Source organism: Primulina huaijiensis, chromosome 3 (assembly GCF_012295235.1).
Source record: "Primulina huaijiensis isolate GDHJ02 chromosome 3, ASM1229523v2, whole genome shotgun sequence".
In the NCBI taxonomy this organism is placed as follows: Eukaryota; Viridiplantae; Streptophyta; class Magnoliopsida; order Lamiales; family Gesneriaceae; genus Primulina; species Primulina huaijiensis.
Window position 1 is genome coordinate 26,685,447 of NC_133308.1, and position 24,530 is coordinate 26,709,976.

At 30.6% G+C, this 24,530-nt stretch overlaps 2 protein-coding genes across 3 annotated transcripts; one reads left to right on the plus strand and one right to left on the minus strand.

The window, feature by feature from the left end:
• Positions 1-173: 173 nt before the first annotated feature.
• Positions 174-2,885, minus strand: LOC140972628 (uncharacterized). The gene is made up of 4 exons (XM_073435020.1): positions 2,787-2,885; positions 2,571-2,705; positions 1,234-1,350; positions 174-505 (listed from the first exon to the last, which is right to left on the minus strand). Exons 1-4 carry the CDS (start codon positions 2,883-2,885, stop codon positions 428-430), a joined length of 429 nt encoding a protein of 142 aa, XP_073291121.1. The 3' UTR covers positions 174-427.
• Positions 2,886-6,227: 3,342 nt separating this feature from the next.
• LOC140974186 (diacylglycerol O-acyltransferase 2D-like) lies at positions 6,228-15,274 on the plus strand. Of its 2 annotated transcripts, XM_073437492.1 has the most exons (10): positions 6,228-6,695; positions 6,793-6,867; positions 6,965-7,050; positions 8,117-8,223; positions 8,306-8,461; positions 10,285-10,371; positions 11,171-11,268; positions 13,820-13,907; positions 15,008-15,138; positions 15,189-15,274. In XM_073437492.1, the coding sequence occupies exons 1-9, from the start codon at positions 6,505-6,507 to the stop codon at positions 15,107-15,109; spliced, it is 990 nt and encodes a 329-aa protein (XP_073293593.1). In that variant the 5' UTR covers positions 6,228-6,504; the 3' UTR covers positions 15,110-15,138; positions 15,189-15,274. The 2 variants fall into 2 exon arrangements, with proteins under 2 accessions (XP_073293593.1, XP_073293592.1); XM_073437491.1 differs by having other exon boundaries at positions 15,008-15,274.
• Positions 15,275-24,530: the final 9,256 nt, after the last annotated feature.

Consider the following 24,530-nt stretch of genomic DNA (forward strand, 5'->3'; position numbering starts at 1 on the left):
CCTCTTCCCTTGAGCTAACATTAGCAGTTGAGTTGAGTTAAGTACAAGTCTCAATCTTATCAAGGAAGAATATTGGACATCAGTTATAAGAAATTTGCCCATATTTTCATGGAATGTTTGCATCTGATAACATTATTCATGATCATGAAAAAGAAAACTGGTCGTCTTTCTTCGTTAAATCATTTCTTGGGGATCAAATTAAACACAAGGAAATATTCGAAAGGGATTAAAGAATCGAAACAGAGATCATGGATGGTAATATACATTGAAGCGTCAAGAGAATCATGGCTGCACAACAAAATATGAGAATATGCATTGTCAGCATTGATATCAGCGCGATGTATTCATCTTCACATGGATTGTGCAAAAAAATTAATTGTGCCTAGGAAACACGAATATATATGGTGAAAAAATTACGAGAAAAGGACTACAAAAACCCATCCCTTCGATCTTGTTCCTCGGCTTCTTTGTTCGCCACTTCAACTGACTTGAACCAGAGAAATGCCTGGATTTGATATGAAAGTTGAGTGGAAGTGTTAAATCTACCTAGTTTTCAGCATATCCATTTTTAACATCACAAATAACTAGAAAGAGCCCGTTGATTAAAACAAAACTAACTATGAGTCCACGCCTGTCTCTAAATTAAAACTCATAAATGATCTTAAAAAGCAACTCCAATCTTTTTAATTGGCTCCGCGACATTGACCTTTACTCGTCAATTATTTTCCAAACTTCGTAATTTATGATTTCAAAAACTTCATGAAATCCCACATGAAAACAGTAAAATCAACCGGATTTTTTAAGATACACGAGTTATCTTTGTAGATGATCTTGTGTCATTCTCGATGTGTTGAGAAGCACAGTCTGGAGAACCATGCACCCTTGTTTCCCAAAGAAATGATAATGCAAATACACATATAGCCAAGGAAAACCATTGTCAATTTAAACACTGGTTTCTCAGAATTTGCTCATATGATGAACGGTAGTTACTATCCTGATGGGAAAATCTTTACTTTCCTTCAATAGGTTGAAAATTGTTTAAAATTTCAATTTCAATTGGCGGTATGAAATTCTCATTCTCCCTAAGCCACACTGGACCGAAAAGATAGATAATACCTGAATCTCTTCAGTTGCAAGTATGAAAGCCTGCTTAGGATGTATGCATTCATTACTATAAATATTGCTTGCCAGGCTTCGAAGAATGAGTGAATAAAGCAGAATGAAACAACTCACAGATGTAGGGATGCCCACGAATACAAAGATCCCAAGCAATGGAGCATAAAACACACTGTCCGAGTTCAAAATTCCAAACACGGGACTTTCATTCACGTACTCAAATATTGAACCAATCTGCACTCCAACATTCAAAATTTCAGATGGATACACACTTGAAAATAATGCTGATCAAAGAGATTAAAAAAACAGGCACCATAATCCCAATATATAGTTAGTTGCTTGTTATCAGCCACTCTTAGCTAAGAGGATATTTCATCCGGCTTATAACTTTTCCAAAATGCTGTCCAAATCAATCCAAATAGCGATTATCTTTTGCTCAATCGAAGTTCTAAATTGTACTGTTGAATTCTTTTGATGAGAGAATGCAAGCTATTGAAATCTTTTGACAAGAGAAAGCAAGCTATTGAAATAGTCGGTAATGAGTAACGACCATATCCAAATCATTCGCGGTAGATGAATCATAATGTTGAAATTTCATGACTCTCCAAGAATTTCGATATGGTATATATACATGCTTTTAAATACCCTTTTACTCGCAAGGACAGATTTGATTTATGTCAATTTCATATCATATTACTTTCTCAACTGTAATGATTGCTGTCAATTTTAAATCCTACCAAGATTATTGTAATTTGAAATCCATATATGAATTTTTTTGCAAATCAAACTATCCAAATAGATGCAACTTAACTTTTAAATCTGGATTACAAGATTTTGTTAAACATCTGAAATCTTTAATACGTAAATTCATCATGATTTCCAACTCAGTAAATACACCATAACAAAATAAAATCCATCAATTGTATTTTGATTGATGGATGGATTTGGATTTCTCGACACATTTTCAATGAAACGATTAAAAAATCAATGGACTTGAAAATCCGTGTACTGAATTGTCCCAAATATGAAGTAAAATGTTGAAGGCCGGACTTTAAATTCTCAATCTCGTTCTTCATAGTGAATATACATGATGAATTTGGATGGACTAATTTAAATGCGCAAAGCTTAATATGCAGCCTTGAAGAAAGCATATAGGCTCAAAATCGATGGATTAAAAGGATGTTTTAAATCCACGATTAAAAAAATCATTCAATTTAACTCCATCAGAGCTTTAATCTCATTCTACTATTCAACCCAATCCCCTAGCTTCCCCAGCTCAATGAAAATCTAAAGTCAATAGATAATTATTTACTACAAAAAATCGAACTTTTTTCTCTTTTATACATAATTTTCTACATTTTGCAGTCAAATAGAATAAATGGGCAACAATGCAATTTAAAAGAAGTGAAGAAACCAAAAAATATAACACATATTGGTGCAGAAAACGCCATTACCGCAGCAATGGCTGCCAGGGCAGATGAAAGCAAGTAAACATAGAAGGGAAGCTCAAACCCGGTTGAATCTTTCTGAGTTTCTTCGCGTGCCCAAGGCGGAGCCTCATCTGAACCGGGTCTAGACCACGAAGGAACCTATGGGCCATCGCCATTATCGATTTCTTCTGTCTTAGAGCTGCTATTTTTCTTTGAAGAGCCTTCAGTGGCAGCCATCACTCTCAAATTTCTAGGATTGAATGACTTGAAATTCTGCTTGCTTCGATTACTCTTCGTCTTAAATAAGATCCCAGAAATTGATATGATTTCTGGATCCATATCAATGAACGAGAGGGAAGGGATGAGATTAACGTGGGCATGAGGAGGAGGCAGGGGTAGAGATTGGATTTAAGATTTTGATATAGGAGGAAACTTGGCATATGGTTGCTTGCAAGACAACTATTCACACGATATCTTGAAATAGTATGTATCAATTTATTTATTTTAGCAATTCATACTTTTTTAATAAAAAAAAAATTTGGGTGTGAATTTCCTGATTTTATCATATGTTAATCCAATTTATTGAAAAAAAAAAAAAAAAGAAAGAAAATAGTAAACCCACTGAATCAATAATCAACAATTAATTCAAAACTAAAAAAAATTGAGCAGGTTTTGGTGAATACTCTCACGAATCTATATTCATAAAACTTGATTCATATCTACAGTAAAAAATAATATTTTCGCATAAATTTTTTTTAAAAATAAATAATTAATAATCGAAAGTATAGTAAAAGATCATAATCTTTCAATTTTAAATATTATCTTTCGTGTATTCGATGTGTGTTTAAGGGAAACTTTAACATTAATTAATGAGATTTTTTGTGATACGATTTTAGATATCTATATTTATGAAACATGTCGACTCGGTTCATAACTTAAGTCTAAAGTAATAATTATGACATAAATAATAATATTTTCCATAGATAGCATCAAATAAAAGACTGTCTTACGAAATTGAATTGTAAGAAAATATCATATAAAATTTATATTAATTAATGGTTTGGCGTCCCTATATGTGAACCTTACATAATTTATAAGGCTGCTGTTGCACTAATAAATGAGTGAAAATTGATAAATGCGCAGTAAATTCAAGAATAGAGTTAATGTTACGTAAATATGTACCAGACATAATAAATGTATTAACGATTTAATTTTACAACATTAATTGCGGTGTTTTACATGTTTCATACTAATATATTATCTCATGTAATTAATTATTAAAATTAATAAAATATGAGTATTGAATAATTATTTAAAATCCAAATCAAATAAATTGATTATAAATCATATGATTAAAAAATTAATTAAATTTACAAATTTTAGAAAATTCGAAAATTAAAGTGAAAATTTAATGAAATGTCATAATCGATGCAAATATTTTACATATACAATAATTTAAAATATTATGGATTGCATGAATAAAAATTATAACAAAAAAACATATATCTATAAAAAAAATTACAAAGTTTAAAAAATAATGTCATTATCTTAAATAATTTTAAAACAATAATTAAGTTTTATCCTTTAGAATAGCATTGAAAATTTCAAATATTAACTTCCGAAAAAATATTAAAAAGAACATGGATAATCTATTACTCAAAATACCAATCTAACTATATATACCACATTTTTCTTTCTATATATAAAATTAATAACTTTAGTTTAAAATGATTTTTTTCAAAAAATAAATTAGTTATCTAATTTTTCTATAGAACACACACATCGAATATGTCACAGTCCACTAGTTTTTGAAAGATTGAAACATCACCTAACTATTTTGATAAATTGGTGAATCTATTTTTTAAAATCAAATAAATACTTTTAACTTCCTTATATTTCTATAAAAATTTATTAATAATCAATATCTTCCTAAAGAATCAATTTCAAATATTAAAGAAAATTAGTTAAATACATACAAGAACTTTCATTTATTTTAATTTTTTTCCCCATAAATATCTCTTTAACTTCTTCACATTTCTCAATCAACTTAAATATTTATCACACATAAAATTTTCATAATATATAAACAAAAACTTGTGTGAGACGGTCTCACGGATCGTATTTTGTGAGACAGATCTCTTATTTGGGTCATCGATGAAAAAATATTATTTTTTATGCTAAGAGTATTACTTTTTATTGTGAATATCGGTAAGACTAACTTGTCTCATAGATAAAGATTCGTGAGACCGTTTCACAAGAGACATACTCTATTTATATATAATTTTACACACACAACGTAAGTATTCAACCCCTAATCTTTATTATTATATTATTAAATGTGAGACATTTAGAGTAATTATTTTAAAAGACACCAAAATATTTAATTTTATAATTACCCTTCTTACCTTACTAAAAATCTTCTAAAATCACTCCATATTTTACATAAAAATAAATCTAAACAAAATTTCTTTTTTAAATCGAACAACTCTCCTAAATTGGAAATAATTTCGTATTAATTTTTTAGTATTATTTGATTAAATTTAAAACAATAATAACACATGCGACGTGTGTATGCATCTTTTACTAGTTTTAATAAAAACATAAAGCTTGGTACCACGGGCATTTTTCTTAATGTACAAAATCTAAAATATTTTTAAAATATCACTATTTTTTGTGTCATTATCGAGTTTTTTTTCTTCTTCTAATTATTCTCTCTTATTTCTCACATATTATTAAATGGCCCATAAAATTACTCAATTTCCTAATAATGCCCTCAACGTTATTGAAACATTAGAAAACGGTTTTGAGCAAGTGATAGTTAGTTAGGAAGCCTACTTTCCTGGCCTAATTTCATTAACTACCTCCAAAATTTTTGCTTCCCACTCTTTCAGTGTGGTCAGATAAATTTTGAGAATAAAATTAAATTAGAGGATCGACCAATTTAAGAGAAATATTTGTCTCGTGACTATCATTTGCGCGAATTCGTTAGATTTTGGTTTTAGTGTTTCTCACTCACGATGTGAAGAAAATTTGAATTTTATATAATAATTTCAAGATGTCTGTTTCTATTAAAATATGATAGACTCATATGATCTAATGATATTATAATATAAGGAGAATTATTTCAAGTATAACATAGACTACATTGTAATATTCTATAATTTATGGATGTAAAATTATTTTATCAAGTCAAATTTGGTAAGTTTAACAACCATGTTTTAATATTTTTCTTTTAAATGAAAGACTAAAGTTCATAAAATCTAAAACTATAGGACTAAAAATGGGTATTGTCCCTATACTTAATTACAAAAATTTTTTTGAGACCGTATCTTGTGAGATGGATTTTCGACCTGAATCGACTCATGAAAAATAATATTTGTTTATGTTAAAAACATTATTATTTTTAAGTATGGACAAAATGTCTCAAAAGATTACAAATTTTTTTATGATATTGTATTTTCTGAGATGAATTTTCGACCTGACTCGACTAATGCAAAAATAAACTCATGCAAAAATAATATTTTTTTTATGTTAAAAACATTATTATTTTTTTAGATATGGACAAGATGTCTCAAAAGAGACCAAAAATTATTTAATTATTTTGATTTTTGTGAAAAATTCAATCCAAATAATTATTATTTATAAAAGGCAAGTTATAAAAATTCAATGGAATGAAACCTTGGTGTAACCACCAGCGAGCGCACACATTATCCACACGCCAACAAAATCTTGAGACCGTTGTGGAATTCAATTTCCATTTTTTGGGTGTTTTCCAAATAATCAAAAAGAACAGTTAGATTTGTAGACGCTACTGTGTTAAAGACGTGACCTTTTTAGCTTGGGCTGGATCCACTGAGCTGTGTGTGTTAGAAATCAACTACAAAAGGGGAGCGGCGTTTCCCATAAAACGCATTCAATCACCTCTAACAAAGACTACTACTTTCAGCTGCTGCAGCTTATGTCGACGGAGGCGGACGGGGTTATCCGGCGGCAGGAGTCTCCGTTGGATGAATGGGCGGAGTTCAAAGGTGCCCCATCATCGGTGTTTCACATGATGCTGGCGCTAGTGTTGTGGCTGGGTGCAGTTCATTTCAACGTCATCGTCATCCTTCTATCCTTCGTATTCCTCCCATTTTCCAAAGCCCTTTTGTTCGTATTCCATTTTCTGTCCAACCTCCATGTGTGTTTGTGTTTCTACGAGTTCGATTGATAAGTGAGTTCTGGGTTATCTGTGATTGATTTTCAGAGTTATAGGATTGCTTTTGGTATTTATGGTCATCCCAATTGATGAGAGGAGCAAATGGGGTCGGAATCTATCCAGGTTAGCTTGTGCAGTTGCCATTTGCTTACTTTGAAGTTATGTAATCTAGATCCTTATTTTAGTTGATTCTGAATTTGTGATTTTGAATGATTATCAGGTACATATGCAAGCATGCAGTTGGCTATTTCCCTGTGACTTTGCACGTGGAGAACATAAAAGCCTTTGATCCTAATGAGGCATATGGTATTCCCACTTCTTTATATCTGCTTGTGTTTTAGTATTTCTGTGTTTTCCTCTTCTTTTATGACTATTGGGTTATTTTCTTTCTGATGAAAGCCTGATGTCACTGAACTGCTCGTATTTATGTGTGAAATTGTGGTGATTCAGTAACTTCAAATTCAGGTCTTATGTCAAGTTCTACTGAACTGATTTATTTTGGTGCTAAGTTGAGATGATTCAGTAGCTTGAAGTTCTGGTTATATTCCCTGTTCTACGTGTTACTGAGCTGATTTTGTTTAGGTGTGAAATTGAGGTGATTCAGTAGCTTGAAATTGGGGGTGGGGTTTAATATCAAGTTATCCAGATACAATTTAATTATGATTTGCCTTTCTATCCAATCTCAACAGAATCTCTTTCATTTTGTGACCATTGGTTTTGGTTGGATCAGTTTATGGCATCTTAAGATATGAAAATTATGGTGATGCTTTAGCTAACTGTTTCTCATGTCAGACTTTCTCTTCTTAGCCATGGAAAAAAGTTTCTGATGAGGATATGTGGATAAATATCACATCATATAATATAAACTTACATCATATAGTATAAACAAAGTGGAAAGATTGCAAGAGTCTTTTGAAGACTATATGGATTCACATCATATAACATAAACTTATAATTTCAATTTGCGATCACACTCTGAGTTCGGAGACTTATCATTTTTCCAAATCCGCAAACATAGCAGGCGTACACAGAGTGAAAGGAAGAAACTAGCAGTATGATCAACCTAGGGAAGCTTAACTTGTCTAATCATCTTGCTGTAGATAGTCTAGAAGAAATAATAAGCAAAACTATGTGTGACCGGTCTTGTCTCCTTTCAGAATTGGCCCACTTTCCATTCGTTTACAAGAATTTTGTTTTTAAATCAGTAAACCAAGTATTTTAGTCGAATACTCAAAAATATTTTTGCTTTTATTAAATGGTATCAGCTGTAGAGTGGTGTTGTGCTCATTTCTGCTCCTTTAGTTTAGCCAATGTATTTAGAGAAGAATTCATTTCGTTCTGAAACTTTTAAGTTTAACATTACTTCTTGCAGTTTTTGGCTACGAACCACATTCAGTTTGGCCTATTGGAGTTATTGCACTTGCTGATCTTACAGGCTTCATGCGTCTCCCCAAAATCAAGGTTCTTGCCAGTACTGCTGTAAGAACGCATCTTTATGTGAATCATTTAGTAAAAGTTTAATGTGCCAATGTTAGTTCTAATTACGAGGAAATTTGATCAGGTATTCTACACGCCATTCTTGAGACATATTTGGTCTTGGTTGGGACTTACACCTGCCACAAGGAAAAAATTTTATTCCCTTCTAGCATCAGGGTACAGCTGTGTCATAGTGCCAGGGGGAGTTCAAGAGGCCTTTTTTATGGAGCATGGCTCTGAGGTTAATTTTATCGCAATTCAATCTTTTTGTGCTCAGTACATTGTTTTATGTGTGTGAATCAGCTTGTGCAGTAACCTGAATTAGAATTTTTTTCCTCACCAACTTATTTGCTTTTATATAGTTTCAGGATACATCCAATACACATATGCTTTATTGCATCGACTTGTACACGACCTCTTTATTGCATCGACTTGTACACGACTCTTTATTGCATCGACTTGTACACGACCTCTTGATGTCTAAAAGTTCTCTTCTGTTGTGAACGTAATAACATTGCAAATGATGTCTAGCATTGATTAAGCTCAACAAGAAAATGAGATTATGTTCAACCTATGACTTCATATTTCTTTTATAGGCATAGCATTGCTGAACACTTCATTGTAAATTATTATGCCACATGGTGATCATTTTTGGGGTGCAATTGCCATCTATTGTTTACAAAAGATCTTTGTGATCCCATTTCTTAAGGGCAATTTACATATCTGTTATCCCATCCGAGACACTTCCAAATTGTACAAATCTCTCTTTTGGAAATTGTCATGATATTTACCTTGCATAAGGTTTGAAAATGTTTACAATTTGGTATAAAATGACTGTGGTATCTTTACATCGATGTACCTTCCCCATGTACCAAAATGCCGGTGTCTATTTCCTCTGAGGTAGATGTATGGATATCATCTTGATTAAGGAGGGAGGTGCAATCTGGTCATTGTAGAGATTAGTTGTAATGACCCGTAATTTCATTTATTTTTTACTTTGGCAGAATGGCAAGCGCTGGGCGACTGTCATTCTGTCCGGATTTTAATTTATCCATAGCGCAACTCGAAAATTTCATAAAAATAGAACTGGGTTCTATAAACAAAATCTGCCATCCAACCTTCCTAAATAAAACTTCAAAATCCTTCAACCAAAAAGACTGAGAGCGATGTTTCGTTCCATGCTACAAAACTACAATGCTTCTAAAAAAATTATGCTAAACCATTGAAAGAACAATCATCCCATGAAGTAAAATATCATAAAACTTATTGTGGAAAGTAGAAAGACTGTGGTAAGCCGATGCTGGTTGCAAATCCCTCAAGCATCCTCTCCAGCTCAAGCCTCGTTTTCTGCACCAATAAAATCTTGCAAGTGTGAAAAATCAGCAAAGTTAACCTTTTTAGGTAAATCCTACTTAAATTTCTAAATTAAAAATCGTATAATAATTCTTACCGTCCTATGGTGTTTTTCCCGGTGTTTGTCTCCAGTCCGCTTCACCTAAAAGCTAACAAGAAACCCCTTTTCTAATTTCATTATAACATTTATATTTTGACACACGATAAAGTTTTAAATTGAAATTTAAACAAATAATAAACAGAAAACTGAATAACATGCTAGTGGCATCGTGGACAATTTTGGGTGTTACATTAACACTGAGATGTAAAGTATATAGAAGCATTGATTTCAGGTTTTATATGGACATTTTCAATTGGAATATTTTAGTTTGTTAGGCATATAATCTCTATCAATTTTGGATTTTGTATGGAAGCTTTTAATATGAATGTTTTACTTTGTTGGGCATATCTTCTTTACAAACCAAATTAGTGGGGTATTATAAGAAAAGGGCCATTTCCTTATTCAAAAGGTTTTTTCCTGATTTCTTGGATATTTTATTCAATTATATTTCCAATTTTTGCAGAAAGGGAGTCTGAGATTGTTTTATCGAGTTGCCTGTTGCCTGGATGGGCTAAATTATAGATATAAAATGTGCATCCTAATATTTTTATTCCTCAATTTCCTACATATGTACGTGCTAGTGTCTAAATTCTCTAATGCTTCTTACCCAGATTGCTTTCCTTAGAAGAAGGACAGGATTCGTACGCATTGCTATGGAGTTGGGAAAACCTTTGGTTCCTGTTTTCTGCTATGGTCAGGTATGATTTTGTTGTTTTTTCTCACTGGTTGTTTCATGTGAAAGTATATTTTCTAAATATTCACTGGATTGGACTAGCTCATCACTTACTCACTTAGATTGTTGTCTGACATGTAAAGGGGCTAAATAAATATAGTACGTATCTAAAAATGTATCACAGGGATGCGCATCTAAAAATGTATCACATTCCCTGTTTATCATTTAAATTTCCTTCTTTTCTTAGTTGAATACATAGTTCAGTAATGATTATTGAAAAGCACAATTGGTGGATAAATCATCTTCTCAGACAAACTTTCATTTTTCATTTCGATTATATTCGCATTAATTTCTCAACAAGGCTAAGAAAAAGAAATGAAACGAGTAAATGAATAAGTTCTTGAGTGACATTTCTTTAGAAAAATGAAAACAATCTTACTTCAACTATACATAATATTTGCTTTGGCATAGGTTGGCACTTGATAACACACGATTTTAATAATTAGGTTCTTTTTCCTCTCAGGAACTGAGAATATTCTCGGATCCTTATGGCACGCATGAGGTGAAACCAAAGTTAATAGTTAGTTTCCTGTGGGAAATGAAATTGATAGTTTGAGTTACCTTTCTTCAGGGTTGACCTTTGGCATGCCTCCTCCACTTTGGAGCTTCTCTATTATAGAAAATTCATATCAACGCCTATTACATAAAAAAAAATTTAAATACGTAAAAAAATTTAAACAATTTTACGTAATCTCTCTTTTATTTGTCACTTTTAAAGTGTGGCAAACATCACTTACTTTATGACTGTTTCATTTATTGTGCAGTCAGATGTGTACAAGTGGTGGAAGCCCAGCTGGAAACTCTACTTGGAATTTTCTAGAGCTATAAAGTTTACACCAATACTTTTTTGGGGTGTAATGGGGTATGTTTATTTTAGGAGAATATGCTATAGCTTTTGAAAATTGCTGCTTTGCCCTTTTTATAGCACCCAGTTGATTTGGGGATAATATGGTCGTTCAACACTTATTTTCCTCTGAGCGTCAAAAAGGAAATATTGCAATATGCCAGGGAAAATAATGTAGCATATGCTGCTGTATTGGCTTTGGTTGGATTGAGTTAAAAGAGAAGTGAGATAAAAGAAAAAGGGTATGTAGAATTTGTTCTTTTGGTTAGATATATTGGACAACTTTGAAAGGGAAAGGAAAGGGAGTTTGAGGTGAGCTATAAAAAGTTTGTTCTCCTCTCTTGTTTTTCAGATACAGATTTGTTAATAATTTTGAACCACACTCTTCAGTATGTTTTTTGTTAAATGCTGTGTGGACCCTTACTTTTGATGTAGAGGATCTCAAGGAAGAAACTACCTCCTGTGAAATTGGAAAATGTGGAAAGACCACTAGGAATACTCCCTATACAACAGAGGAAGAGTCGGCAAACAGCCTAACACGTATTTTGATGCCCTAGTTTGTTATTGAGGTGGGGGAGATTAAGAGCTTTATCATGGTGAAGTTTAAGAGGGAGATGATGGAAGTTTTTGGAGTGTTTGATCAGATTTATTGAAAGGTACTTAAGCAGCAAGGGATATATGTGTGCAGACTCAAGGAAGCTCATGATGTAGAGGCAGAGGACGAATTCTACTGTAATTTATTACTTTCTTGAATAATTAAATGAGATACAAATGGGCTGCATTTATACCCAATTATCTATCCATAATTTAGAAAACAAATAATAGAAGTATCTCCAAGATAACACAATATCCTTAAATATTTACGGTTCTCCAATTTATACTTCCCTCAAGTTGGTTCATAAAAATCTATCATGCCCAACTTGGTAGTGAAATTTTTGGGTCTATGTGGCCCTTTGTCAACGCATCGGCAATTAGTCGTTCAAATGTGATGAACGACACACAGATGATTCCACTCTCCAACTTTTCTTTAATGAAATGCCTGTCAACCTCAATGTGTTTTGTGCGATCATGCTGTACATGGCTATTCACAATACTAATTGCTGACTTGTTATCACAAAACAGTCTCGTCAGAGCTTCCAAGTTCATCTTTAGCTCTTCAAGAACTAACATTAGCCATAATATCTCCCACCCCCATTAGCCACAGCCCTTAATTTTACCTCAGTGCTGCTTCGAGCCACTACACTCTGCTTTTTACTTTTCCGAGTGACAAGGTCACTCTACTGACTAGTTTACTACTTATCTATTTGATTATTTTTCAAATAAAAGATAATTGTCAATATCCCATGTGTTCTAATTTCTATAAATATGGGACACATGTTGGGATTAGGAGAAGTATTTTATCTTTAGGATTTGTGTACATCTTTAGTAGTTGACAGGGAATCTATCTTTATTTTTTAGTAGTTGACAGGGAGAAGATTTGTTTGTATTTATAAGTGAGCGCATGTAAATAAATGGTCAAGCTGAAGATTTCATAAAAGCCTAATGCTGAAAGATCGTGATGTTCTTACCTAAAACGAACCGCCCCATAACGAGATATGTAACTCAGAACCATGACATATAACCTGTCATAAGAGGGGTCGTTTTAGGGTTCCTCCTGAATTAATTGTCATGAATATGTGATAAGGATTACATGATTGAGTTTGATATTATCGTGGTTATTGTATTATCTGTTAATATGATGAATCCGTGATTAAAAAGAGAGCATATTTATTGACAGTATAAAAAATCTGATCATAGTTAAATATTTAAATGGGAAATAAGAATAAGAACGGTTTTAAATGTCAATTGTTTGACTATATCATAGCACTTATGATCAGACCACGTAGTTGAATTGTGTTATCTCTTTACCCTCGTGTACTGTTAGATTCTGACTTGAGGTCTTCTTTCCTTCATTACTGTTTCGAAAGATTGGATTGTCAACTTGAAAAATCTCAAATTTTTTCCCTCAATTTTCAGTACTGGTTTAGGCTTTTTTTTTTTAATCAAACTTCATTTCGATGAAGAAGAAGAAACAATAAACAAGCATGCAGATCGAGAGAAAATTTAAGAAAATTGCTTCCGTCCCATGTATCAATATATCTCTCAACTTTTATGAGTTGTTTTAATTAATGGGATCTGGTTACTCACACACCTCTACAACTTTAGCTGATCAATGGCAGCCTAACTGCCAACAATGTCAACCCAGAAATTCGTAAGGCTCAACAATAATAAAAGTAGCAAATGAATCTCTGTCAACTATCCAAGGTAGTCATGTCATGGTATGATTCTTTCAGCTAGTCTCATAAAAAAGAGAAAATAGGAGGTTGTTTTGGACCTTTTGGTCTTTATAGTATGTAATTCCTAGAGGATCCTGCTTTATGTGATTTTATTTTACTCTGCTATTGGCTAATATGAAGGGGTTACCTATTGGCTCATATTTATTACATTTTCAAATGGAGGAAAGAAATAAGTGTTTCTCAGCTTAAGGGAAGTGCTCTTATTCTGATTTTTTTCCGATTGTGGTTCGCAGTTCACCTCTTCCTTTTAGGCATCCAATGCATGTGGTGGTCGGCCAACCAATCATAATCAAGAAAAATCCGCAACCTTCTCCAGAAGAGGTATCCCTCTGCATGCATATTCTATTCATGTATCATTTCGCTTTTTATGGAAGTTCGATGGCACAAGGTAGATTAGGCATGCTAGTCTACAGTACTCCACATAAAAAATTGTTGAGGCTACTTGGAATCCTGTTTCCTTAAATTTTAACCCGTAAAACAGTACTTTAATAAATTTTCACATGGATCTAAGGTATATTTTCTTGCGAACTTCATATTTTCTGCATAATATTGATTCTTGGAATAGGTATGTTTGGCATAGACTTAAAATTTCGAGGTAGACAAGTTACAAGAATTAATCCAATCATGGAAAGTAATGACTTTTTTTTTTTTGTTTTAATTATTGCTTGCTGCCATGTTTGCATAGCGGTCAAGATTGATTACTCAAATGTGCAAGATGATCAGCATAAACTAAAAATTTATCTATATAAGTCAAATAGCATGCTGCTAAACTGCAGCCTACAAGCTGCTGATAACACAAAGATGATTGCCTTGACATGTAAAATCCAACTCTTTGGGTTTCCAATGGCCACTGAAAGAAATCTTACAATTGGATCAACTTGACAGGCCGCCTCAGCTAGGCCTTTTTTTTGCTTCTACTGGTTCATTATAATCTTACAGAAAAGAAAGAAGCAGTGGAATGGGAATTTGTTGGTCACACTTGATTCCTGAAAATGAGGTTGAATGTGAATAATACCTGCCTACACTTTCGAAATTGCTAATTTAACCTCATTTTCTTTCTAATATCCTCGTGTATGACACACAATGCTGTCACCGAACTTTCTTTTAGCTTGCCTATAAAACTTCTCATGAATTATGATAGAATCAATGTTCGCTGCTTGAAAATTATGCTTTTCTATTTCTACTTGCTGCCATCATTGAATGTATTGGCCCCAAACTGAGTTTCTTTCTTTGCTTCCTCGTTTATGATGTACGAAGTTATTACCGGCCTTTCGTTATTGCATGCCTCTATAACTTCTCATGAATTATGATAGAAATATGTTGCTGCTTGATTTGATTTCTATTTGCTGCCATCAATCAATGCATGTTGGTCATGAACTGAGTCTCGTCTTTGCTTTTCTTTCCTTGGGGATCCATACAAGGTTGCGGAAGTCCATGAGCAGTTTCTTGAAGCGCTACAGAATCTCTTTGAAAGGCACAAAGCAAGGGTTGGTTATCCTGACTTAAAACTGAGAATTTTGTAATGTGGGCAACATAATGATGATTATGTAATGTGGAATCAATTTGTCAATATTTAACCGTAATAAAAGTTTCTGGGAAAAGTTTTTTATTTGCTCAAAAAATTGAAAAATGGTCATATTTAATTCATACATGTGCATTTAAATTCAGAAGAATTACATATTTATTAACTGCCTGTTTTGTTTANTAGCGTGAGATGAGTAAGGATATATGACATAGGGATATAAGATTGAAAGATATGGACAAATAAGATGGTGTGATAAAATATTTTGTGTTTGATATGATTTTAATAAGATTGATTAAGTTTGTTAATTGGATTGTAAAATCTAAATCACCGCAATCATTTAGAAAACAATTACTATCGAGATTTTCTTATTTTTTCCTAAAATTTATTAAATGTTTTATTTTGATTTTATGGAATAAGGTCACGATATGTCATATAATACTTTGTTTGATATATGATTTATTTTTCAAGAGGTTATTATTTTTGTTTTTAATTCTTAATTGATATTTGTTTAATATTGTTTGTGAATAATCTGATCACATATTTCCATGTTTGTTGATCAATCATGAATTGAAAGAACATTGGTTAAATATAACAACAAAGATGTTAATCAACATATATGAAAATTAACTAGGAATATATTTGACTTTTATGTGCGGTTTTAGGTGAATATTGAAATTTCACAAATTTTAATTCATTTAAATCTAATTAAATTCAATTGAGAATAATTGGATTCTTAGGTTTAAATAAATTTATTAAATCGGGAAATTGATTAAAAATAAATTAAATATTTTATCGAGATTGTGCAAGAATTTAATAGTTAATGGATCTTCAACATATGTCAAACATAATAGAGTTTATAGGACCGAGCACTTAGAGCATCTCCAAGGCTGCACCTTCACCATTTTGGTGTAGATTTCCCCCCTCCAATGGGGACCCCTTCCTCTGCGCCAAATTTGACGCAGGGGTTTCTTTTTTTATTTATTTATTTTTTTAATTTTTTTATTTGTATTTATTATAAATATTTGTATTAAAAATTATAAATATTATTTAAATAATAGTATAATATTTATTTTATTATTTTAATAATTAGATATTTAGTCACAAAATTTTTAAAAAATAATTGTTGATTTTTAAAATATTTATTTATTTATGTTAATTATTAATATTTAAAAACTAATTTGATTTAATGATTTTTAATTAATATAAATTAATACAAATACAAAAAATTAATATAACTGATGATGATGCTCACTTCGCACTGTTAAATGTTTTAATTGATCATTTGTGGACAACATTAGTCATAATTTAAATATATTAAATAAAATATAATAATTAATATATGTAAAATAAAAAAATATTTCGGGAATATTCTTTTTGGTGTAAGATTTGAAGTAAATGAGTTGGAGATGAATGTTGTATTTTGTGCAGAAATCGCATTATTTTAGTGTAAATTTTGCACTAAAATAGATTTTGTAGTTGGAGATGGCCTTACATAAATTAATAAACGAGCAACCTTTTGAAAAGAAATTTTTGGGCTTCCGTCATCGTATTTTCGTTGCATAGTTATAACGGAATTAAGTTAAGAGTAATGCTATATGTACAACCAATTTCATACAACCATTCTTACAACATAAAAAATTCAATACAAAAATTTCATTTATCAATACAAAATCTCACGAAATAATAACAAAATCTCACAATATAATAGCAAAATATCACGATATTATTGTTATACATATCGTTGTATGATATTTTGGTTGTACCTATAGTATTATTCTTAAGTTAAAGGCTGAGAAAAAATTAACCGAACAAGAGAAAATCATCTACAACATTGTCCGTCACACCAATAATTGATTGCCACGTATATCAATGTTTAATTTATTTTGTACCTGCATCATAATTCACACAAATAAAATATTTACACATTACAATGTTATAGAAAATGTTAAAGAAGATGATTTTTCCTCGAACCGAACGTAGGATGCCAATAGATTAGGAATCTATCCGTGTAAGTTTGTATCCAAAAAGACAAAAATTTGTGTGAGACAGTCTCACAAACCGAGTCGTATTTTGTAAGACGGATATCTTATTTGGGTCATCCGTGAAAAAGTATTACTTTTTATGATAAGAGTATTACTTTTTATGATAAGAGTATTACTTTTTATTGTGAATATTTGTAGGGTTGATCCGTTTCATAGATAAAAATTCGTGAGACCGTCTCACAAGAGACCTACTCAAAAAAAAAAAAAAAAAAAAAAAAAAAAAAAAAAAAAAAAAAAAAAAAAAAAAAAAAAAAAAAAAAAAAAAAAAAAAAAAAAAAAAAAAAAAAAAAGTTAATGCATTTATAGCAATCCATATGATGCAAACCGTACACGAAAGCGTCAAAGCCCGAGCCTTCTTGAGTTGTATACGCTTTCGTGAATCAATTTAAAGTTCTACCAAAAGTAGGCATCTGAAGGAACAAAACAATGTTACTATTACTACTTCTAGCGATTTCTTGAAAACCCGAGGAAAAATTATTTCTTCTTCTTTTTTCTAATTAATGATAATTAAAGGCAGAGCATAAAAAGTCTACGAGATTAATATATATAGGAAATAATGGCTGGCAATTATGCATACTATAAGACAATATAATTTACAACCACTCCTAGACACAAATTTTCTACTGCTTTTTCTTTGTCGCCTTGAATCTTGGACACCATACATTATTAAATTAATAATTAGCTTCATTGAACGATTTAACATTCTCGAGTTGATAGAGTAACTGAACGCTTGACCAATGATCATCTAATGAACGACGGACAGCTTAAATTACAATACAAGTGGTAGAGATGACCCCCAAATTTTGAAGAGTCCCACTTCAGTCTACTGGGCGACAATCACGCGATACAGCATGGAAACTGCTGTTATATAAACTGTAAACATCATGTAGCGATTTCAAACATGGATTTACTCAAAATCGATTTTTGCTTTAAAAAAAAAAGGAACAGATACTTCGTACTAGAACTAATTAATAATTAGTGTTAGAATATATTTTCATTCTGACAATGAGTAAAATATTAATGTCAGTGTTTATCCATTAAATAAATAATTTTGATAACAATTATAAAATGTAGTGGTGTAAAAGCAAGGAAAGCTTAGATAATAAAATTAAGAGTATGTTTTGTGTGCAATAGTCTCACGTATCAATATATATTATACGATATTTTTTCTATAACATATATAACTAATAAAAACAATGTTTTTGCAGTGAAAAATAATATTTTTAACATAAAAATTAATATTTTTCATGTGTCGTTTTTAGCTCAAATAAACATGTATTACATGATATTTCTTTAAAACATAACCAACAAAAAACAATACTTTTGAATTGAAATATAAATTTATCTCACAAAGTTTTTCTGTGAGACGAGAATTTTTATTTAAAATTAAATAACTCAATTTAACCTAATCACCTCCCACATTCTTCATTTTATCAGCTATCACGATGCAAAGGAAATTTGTGGGAATGGATCGGAATTAGAATTAGAATTAGATAAGGAGATTGATCAATTTAATATATATATATAATATGCATTTCCCATGTAAATAAAATAATATTATAAGCTCACTAGTGTGCAATATATTATATTAATTATATTATATTAATATTAATTAAATATTAAATCTCAGAGAAAATTTCCACGTTGTGTATACTATCTCCACCGCGTTTAAGACCCAAACAAAGTTTGAAATCACCATCGTTTTCAACTCACCTTCCATCCCCTTCACAAACAAAGTTGAATTTTTTGGCAACTCCCCAATAAATTCAAAACCCTACCAACTTACGTATAAACTCTTGCACGAAAGATACATACCAACAAATATTTTTTCTCCATTGGACCCGAGGAAAAATGAGTCGTAGAAACTGCGGCAGAATCATTAAGAAATGCTACGGCGTGAAGGGTTTTCGAGTAAACTCGAGAAGATTCTCTGTAAGAAGGCTGCGCAGAAAGTTCTTGAATCTGTTGGGGATACTCAGAAGATTGAAGTACATGTACGAGGATTGTTTACGATCTTTGAGGAGGAATTTGTGTAAAAAGAGCAGTACTGGAAAGGGCATGAATTTGGGTTATGATAATATGGAATACTGCGGGATAAGATCACTTGCACACTCGAAATCGTTTTGTGCAGAAGCCATTGCAGATTGTCTGGATTTCATCAAGAAGAATTCGACCAGTACTGCAGATGAAAGAGAACATATGTTGAGGTCAAACGGTTGAAATCCTTGCGTATAAACAAAAATTTGTGAATATATAATTTTATATTCTATCCATCTCACTTTTTCTTTGATTGATTATGATTATGATTCATGTTAGTTTGATTTGTTTGGTTTAAATTAATCTCTGTAGGGATTGTGAGTGGCAACCATGGTTTTCACGGCTTTGAGTTTTCTTGAAATTCAAATTTTTCCAAGGTTCTTCTTCTTTTTTCCCCCTTTAATCTGATCGGATATTCATTGTCACACAAGATGATGTTTTTCCTCATTTTCATGTTCTTTAATCTTCTCTCACTTTCAAATATGTGGCACAAACGTTTTGATTGTCACATTAAATTGATATTGCTCACCTAATTAACAGTTATATAAATATCTATAAATATGTATTAATTATATATCCAAGTTTTTTTTTAATATTTAAACATATTAGAACATGCACTAGCTAGCCGCTACTTTTAAACTATCATATTAACGTAATAGCATGGAAATCATGCTAGTCAGGTAAACCGTATTAGACAAGTTCTGTACGACGAGCTCGCTCGAAAAAATGTTGGTAAGAGGAATTCGATTCCTGATCATTGACAAAACACTCATATATATACTCTACTAACTCGGATACCTCTCGAGAGTGTTATATAGCCAAGTTGTGTAATATTTCGAAGACTTTAATAAAGAGTTGTAGTAGTTTTCTTTTTTGAATAGTTTAATAATAACACTATGTTAATTTAGTTTAAAATATTTCCTAATGTAAAGTCTAAACAAGAGAAAAATCTGAGCGAACTAGTAGGCCTTATACAAAGAAGGATAAGATGATGCTACCAGTGGATGGTTTCTTTTGACTTGGGAATTAAATTAAGTTTTAGGAAAGGGTGGTCACCTAAACAACTTAAATTGTGTGTACATTATATTTGAAATGGTTAATAATAACATATCATAAAATTATAATCCCTTGGAGTCAAATTTTGCCTCGTCACATTATTATATAATTAATTATTACTAGGAATTTATGCCAATGATAATTCGGTTGCATATAATTTTCAATCTAATTAATCGTTTGAAAATTTTTAATTAATTTCGAACGATACGCGTAGGTTGAATTTAAATATAAAATATTTAATTTTGTATGTGAATTATAGTGAGTAGAGTAATTTTCTATTGAAATGTAATTTTTTTTTAAAATTTCAATTTGGTTGTATTTTGTTTTTAAAAAAATTGCTATTTTGGATGAAGGATACTTTGGGGAGTTTAAATAATTAGTCAATATTGTGATTAAAATATTTACAATGTAGTAAATGTGAACATAGTATTGATATTGTAAATTGTGATTAAGAATACAATTTATTTTTTTTTGTTTTTTATAAATTCAAAAGTATGGATTAGGATAGATAAATATTTAGATATGTTGGAATAGAATATGACATGACTCTTGTAGCTCATATGAGACACGGTGTGACAGTCTCAGGTCCCATATCTTATGGGGGGCCAAAAAAATGTTTTAAATATAATATTTTATTTAAATAACTTCAAATAAAAATTAAAAACGATATTTAGGTTTTGTTTAGATAAGTATTTATAAAACTTTTTTATAAAATGTTTTTAAAAAATTTATAAAATATTTTAAAAGTTATTTAAGATTAAATGTGTTTGGACAATTATTTATAAAAACGTTTTAGAGTTCAAAATGTGTCCGGACAATTATTTTTAAAAAACAATTTATAGTTAAAATAACTAAAAATGTATTTGTACAACTATTCTATAAAAACATTTTAATTCTGCGCTTTTCTTATTCTAAAAACACAAAAAAATATGTATATTTCAATTGTTTTTTAAAAACTATATTTGGAGAATATTTTTTGAAAACTATTTTTCAAAAACGTTTTACAAAAAATTTATCCAAACATATATTTTAATCTTTTTCACTTATAAAACTGTAAAAACGTTTTTAAAATATTTGTCCAAATGAAACTTTATTATGCTATATTATACAACAATTTCTACGATAAAAGAGCTTCACTTTTCTTAATCGTGTATTGACATCTAGGTCTCTAGCTATATAAATAAATTTAACTACTATCTTCTACTTTAATTTGATTTCCTAATAACCAGTAGTTTAGGTAATCAAATTTAAATAATTTCAATTTTTAAAATTTGTATTAAGAATTTATTTATTTATTTTGTTTTGGGACAAATTTCAGTCTGTCTATGTTGTATTTTGGATTTGGCCCCAACAAATGACTTTTTTTTCTTAATTTTTTTTATATTGATAAGACAATTAGTAGTTGATTTTAAAAATAAAAAGTTTCATGTATTGTTCAATGCATGGTTTGCGAATTGTTTACTTCTACTATCAATTTATCTGATTTTTTTAATGAAATGAATGTTAAAATCATAAACTGAAATATGTACAGCAACATATCAATTTAAAAATGCTTTCTAAATTTCCAATTTATATAATTTTTAGTTATAATCAATAGATATTTATTATTAAGTTTAGTGATAATTATTTTTTTATAATGAAGAAACAGCCATATATATATATATATAATTATTTTGTTTCATGATTGCTGCGGTAGGTTAGCTATAATTCCGGAAAAGTTTGTAGTCACCTTTGGGTTTTGGATTATATTGAAGACATATTTTATGTTGGTATTTGAAATTTTGTAAAGACTTTCCACTTTTAGAACGGGTGAAGTATGAGAAGAGGGAAGTCCTCAGGCCGGTTGGGTTGGGTTTTATTTATTTATTTTTTAAAAAAAAAGTATAGTTCAGTTATACCTATGTGCATAGTCAGAAATTTTTTTAACCATGGATCGACTAATCCGATAAATTTGAAAATCTAGAAGACGACATAGATCAACTGAACTTCCGGACTACTTTTTAAATGCAATGGGCATGAACTAGATGCGAGTTGACTTCGAAAAATATAAATCTTGCATATATAATATATTAAAATTTTCACTTCAATCGATGTCTTTATAATATAATTAGAAAAAAAATGATGTTCAAGTAGCATAACATACCAAGAAAAAAATTCACACGTGACTACTAAAAAACACCTCATTTATGATAAAGAAGAAAAAAGAATTTTGAAAATGCAAAAAATAAATTGCAGAAATACAAATCTAAATGAAACCAACAAAATTTATAACCCTACAAGTTGACCACTTGAAAACGTACCCAACACAACATTTCTATTTTCCAGTGAAGAAAATGCAAAAATTGAAACTAAAAACTACCCGGTATTTTTAGTTTCAATTTTTTAATTTGTTATTCAATATTTATTTAATAAGTAAAAGTCAGACTCTAAACTCAAATATATTTTCCTGATTTCCTCCATTCTTCCTTCTCGACTTCACAGCCTCCTTTGCCAAGAGGAAGCTCTCGTCTTTTTGCTATTTTATTGCCATATTTATTCCACTTTTTTTTCCCAGAAGCATTGAACTTAATTATAAAAAAAAAAAAAAAGGTGGATGTTAATTCAGTTGAAGCCAAATGCAAGTTCAAAGTTTGAAGCTAATTAGGTGGATTCAGCTGAAAATTTTGGTTTTTACCGTTTTCCAAGTTGAAAAATTTGACTAATTGCATTATTGTATAGAGTTGGCTTCTTATTCGAAATTCTTCAAAAATATAGAATTTTATTGTGTAAGACAATTAGATCTGGTGTAGCCAAATATTGCGATTATCCGAATTACTCTGCAGGCTCGTAAACGAATTCAAGTAATCGTAAAAGGATATTATAGTTAGCTCGTAAACGGGTCCAAGTAGCTGGTGGAGAGAAATATTTGTGGGTTATATCACCTGCGTCACAAACAAACGTCAGAGAAGCCGGGATTTGCCCGGCGTAAACACTCTGACGCTCGAGTCAGACAACAATTTAAAGATATTAATTGAGAGCTAAAAAGTTTAAGCATAAAATCATCTAATCTTTGAATAATGAGAATCTTTTCCTATTTATATATTTTTTTTGGAGTGTCTACCGGGCTTGGGCCTTTATAATCAATTTGGACCTCAATAATGAACTGAATAATTAAATTGGGTAATTAACCCGTCAAGATCTGTGCACATCTATGTAATTTTCCTGCTTTTATATATTTGACTTGCATACATTTCAAATAATTTACAAAATAAATAATCAGTTTTAGAAGAGTTATTTTGAATATTTTCGGCTCAGTTTAGAAACAAATTCAATATAATTTTTTGTGTTCAGTTTGCTCGAGAACGTTCCAAAAACTAAGCTATTACAACTCTAAAATTTTTATGAGATGTTTATTTACCCTCTTTAAACAATCCACTAATCCCGATAGTATAGATATTAAATAAGTAACTAAATTCATAAAAAAAATTGAAAATTTTTTTTATCAAGGTAAAACATGATAGATATTTGTAGAAAATTGTTGTATGATCAATTCAGATTATATGAAATATTGATTGGTTATCGATGCATAAAATAAAATAATGCTTTTATTTGTTCTATGAGTCGATAATTAACTATAAAGATATTTCAATGTCTCACAATCAAAGATTTAAGTCTGATGTGAGACGGTCTTACAGATCTTTATTCGTGAGATGAGTCAACTCTCCCATATTTATAATAAAAGAGACATTTTTTGCAATAATTTTTTTTGGCAACCCCTACCCCAAAGAGATAATCGTTTCCAAGGTCGGCCTCATGAGATCCAAATTGAAAGAGATAAATTGAACAAGTATGGTCGTTCTCTATTGGGATGTATTGTTAAACAAAAACTGAGCTTATCTGCTAAAAACTAAGATAGGGCAGTTTATTAATGTCTTCGCTGATGATTTGATTTTACCAAAGATGGCGATAACGTGAACTCCTAGTCATTTAGAGATCTTTTTTTATTTTGTGCCGAAGCCATTTATAAAGCACATGTTGATTCCATTTTTCTCATTGGGTCCAGGTAGAGGTCAAAGATCTTGAAATATCTATCATTTTTTCATGAATAACTCAAATAAAAGATATGTCTCATAAAATTGAATCATGAAATCTTTTGTCTCATAAAAGTTTTTGTCAAGATTTAAATACTTTTTTGTATGGAAAAGAAAAGAATGTTTTTTTTTGGGGGGAAAAATAAAGGAATATTTTTGGGATGTATTTAATCTTGGTGAAAATTGAAATGAGGGGGAATTCTAAAATAGGCAA

What these genes read in the sequence shown, in the direction of transcription:
- LOC140972628 (XM_073435020.1), bottom strand. Translation starts at nt 2,885, where the DNA reads ATGGATCCAGAAATCATATCAATTTCTGGGATCTTATTTAAGACGAAG. An exon ending in CCCTGGCAGCCATTGCTGCG is followed by an intron (nt 1,351 to 2,570) that starts GTAATGGCGTTT and finishes GTTGGAGTGCAG; the next exon opens with ATTGGTTCAATATTTGAGTA. An exon ending in TCGTGGGCATCCCTACATCT is followed by an intron (nt 506 to 1,233) that starts GTGAGTTGTTTC and finishes TATCAAATCCAG; the next exon opens with GCATTTCTCTGGTTCAAGTC.
- LOC140974186 (XM_073437491.1), top strand. Translation starts at nt 6,505, where the DNA reads ATGTCGACGGAGGCGGACGGGGTTATCCGGCGGCAGGAGTCTCCGTTG. An exon ending in TGATCCTAATGAGGCATATG is followed by an intron (nt 7,051 to 8,116) that starts GTATTCCCACTT and finishes TACTTCTTGCAG; the next exon opens with TTTTTGGCTACGAACCACAT. An exon ending in CGCAACCTTCTCCAGAAGAG is followed by an intron (nt 13,908 to 15,007) that starts GTATCCCTCTGC and finishes GATCCATACAAG; the next exon opens with GTTGCGGAAGTCCATGAGCA.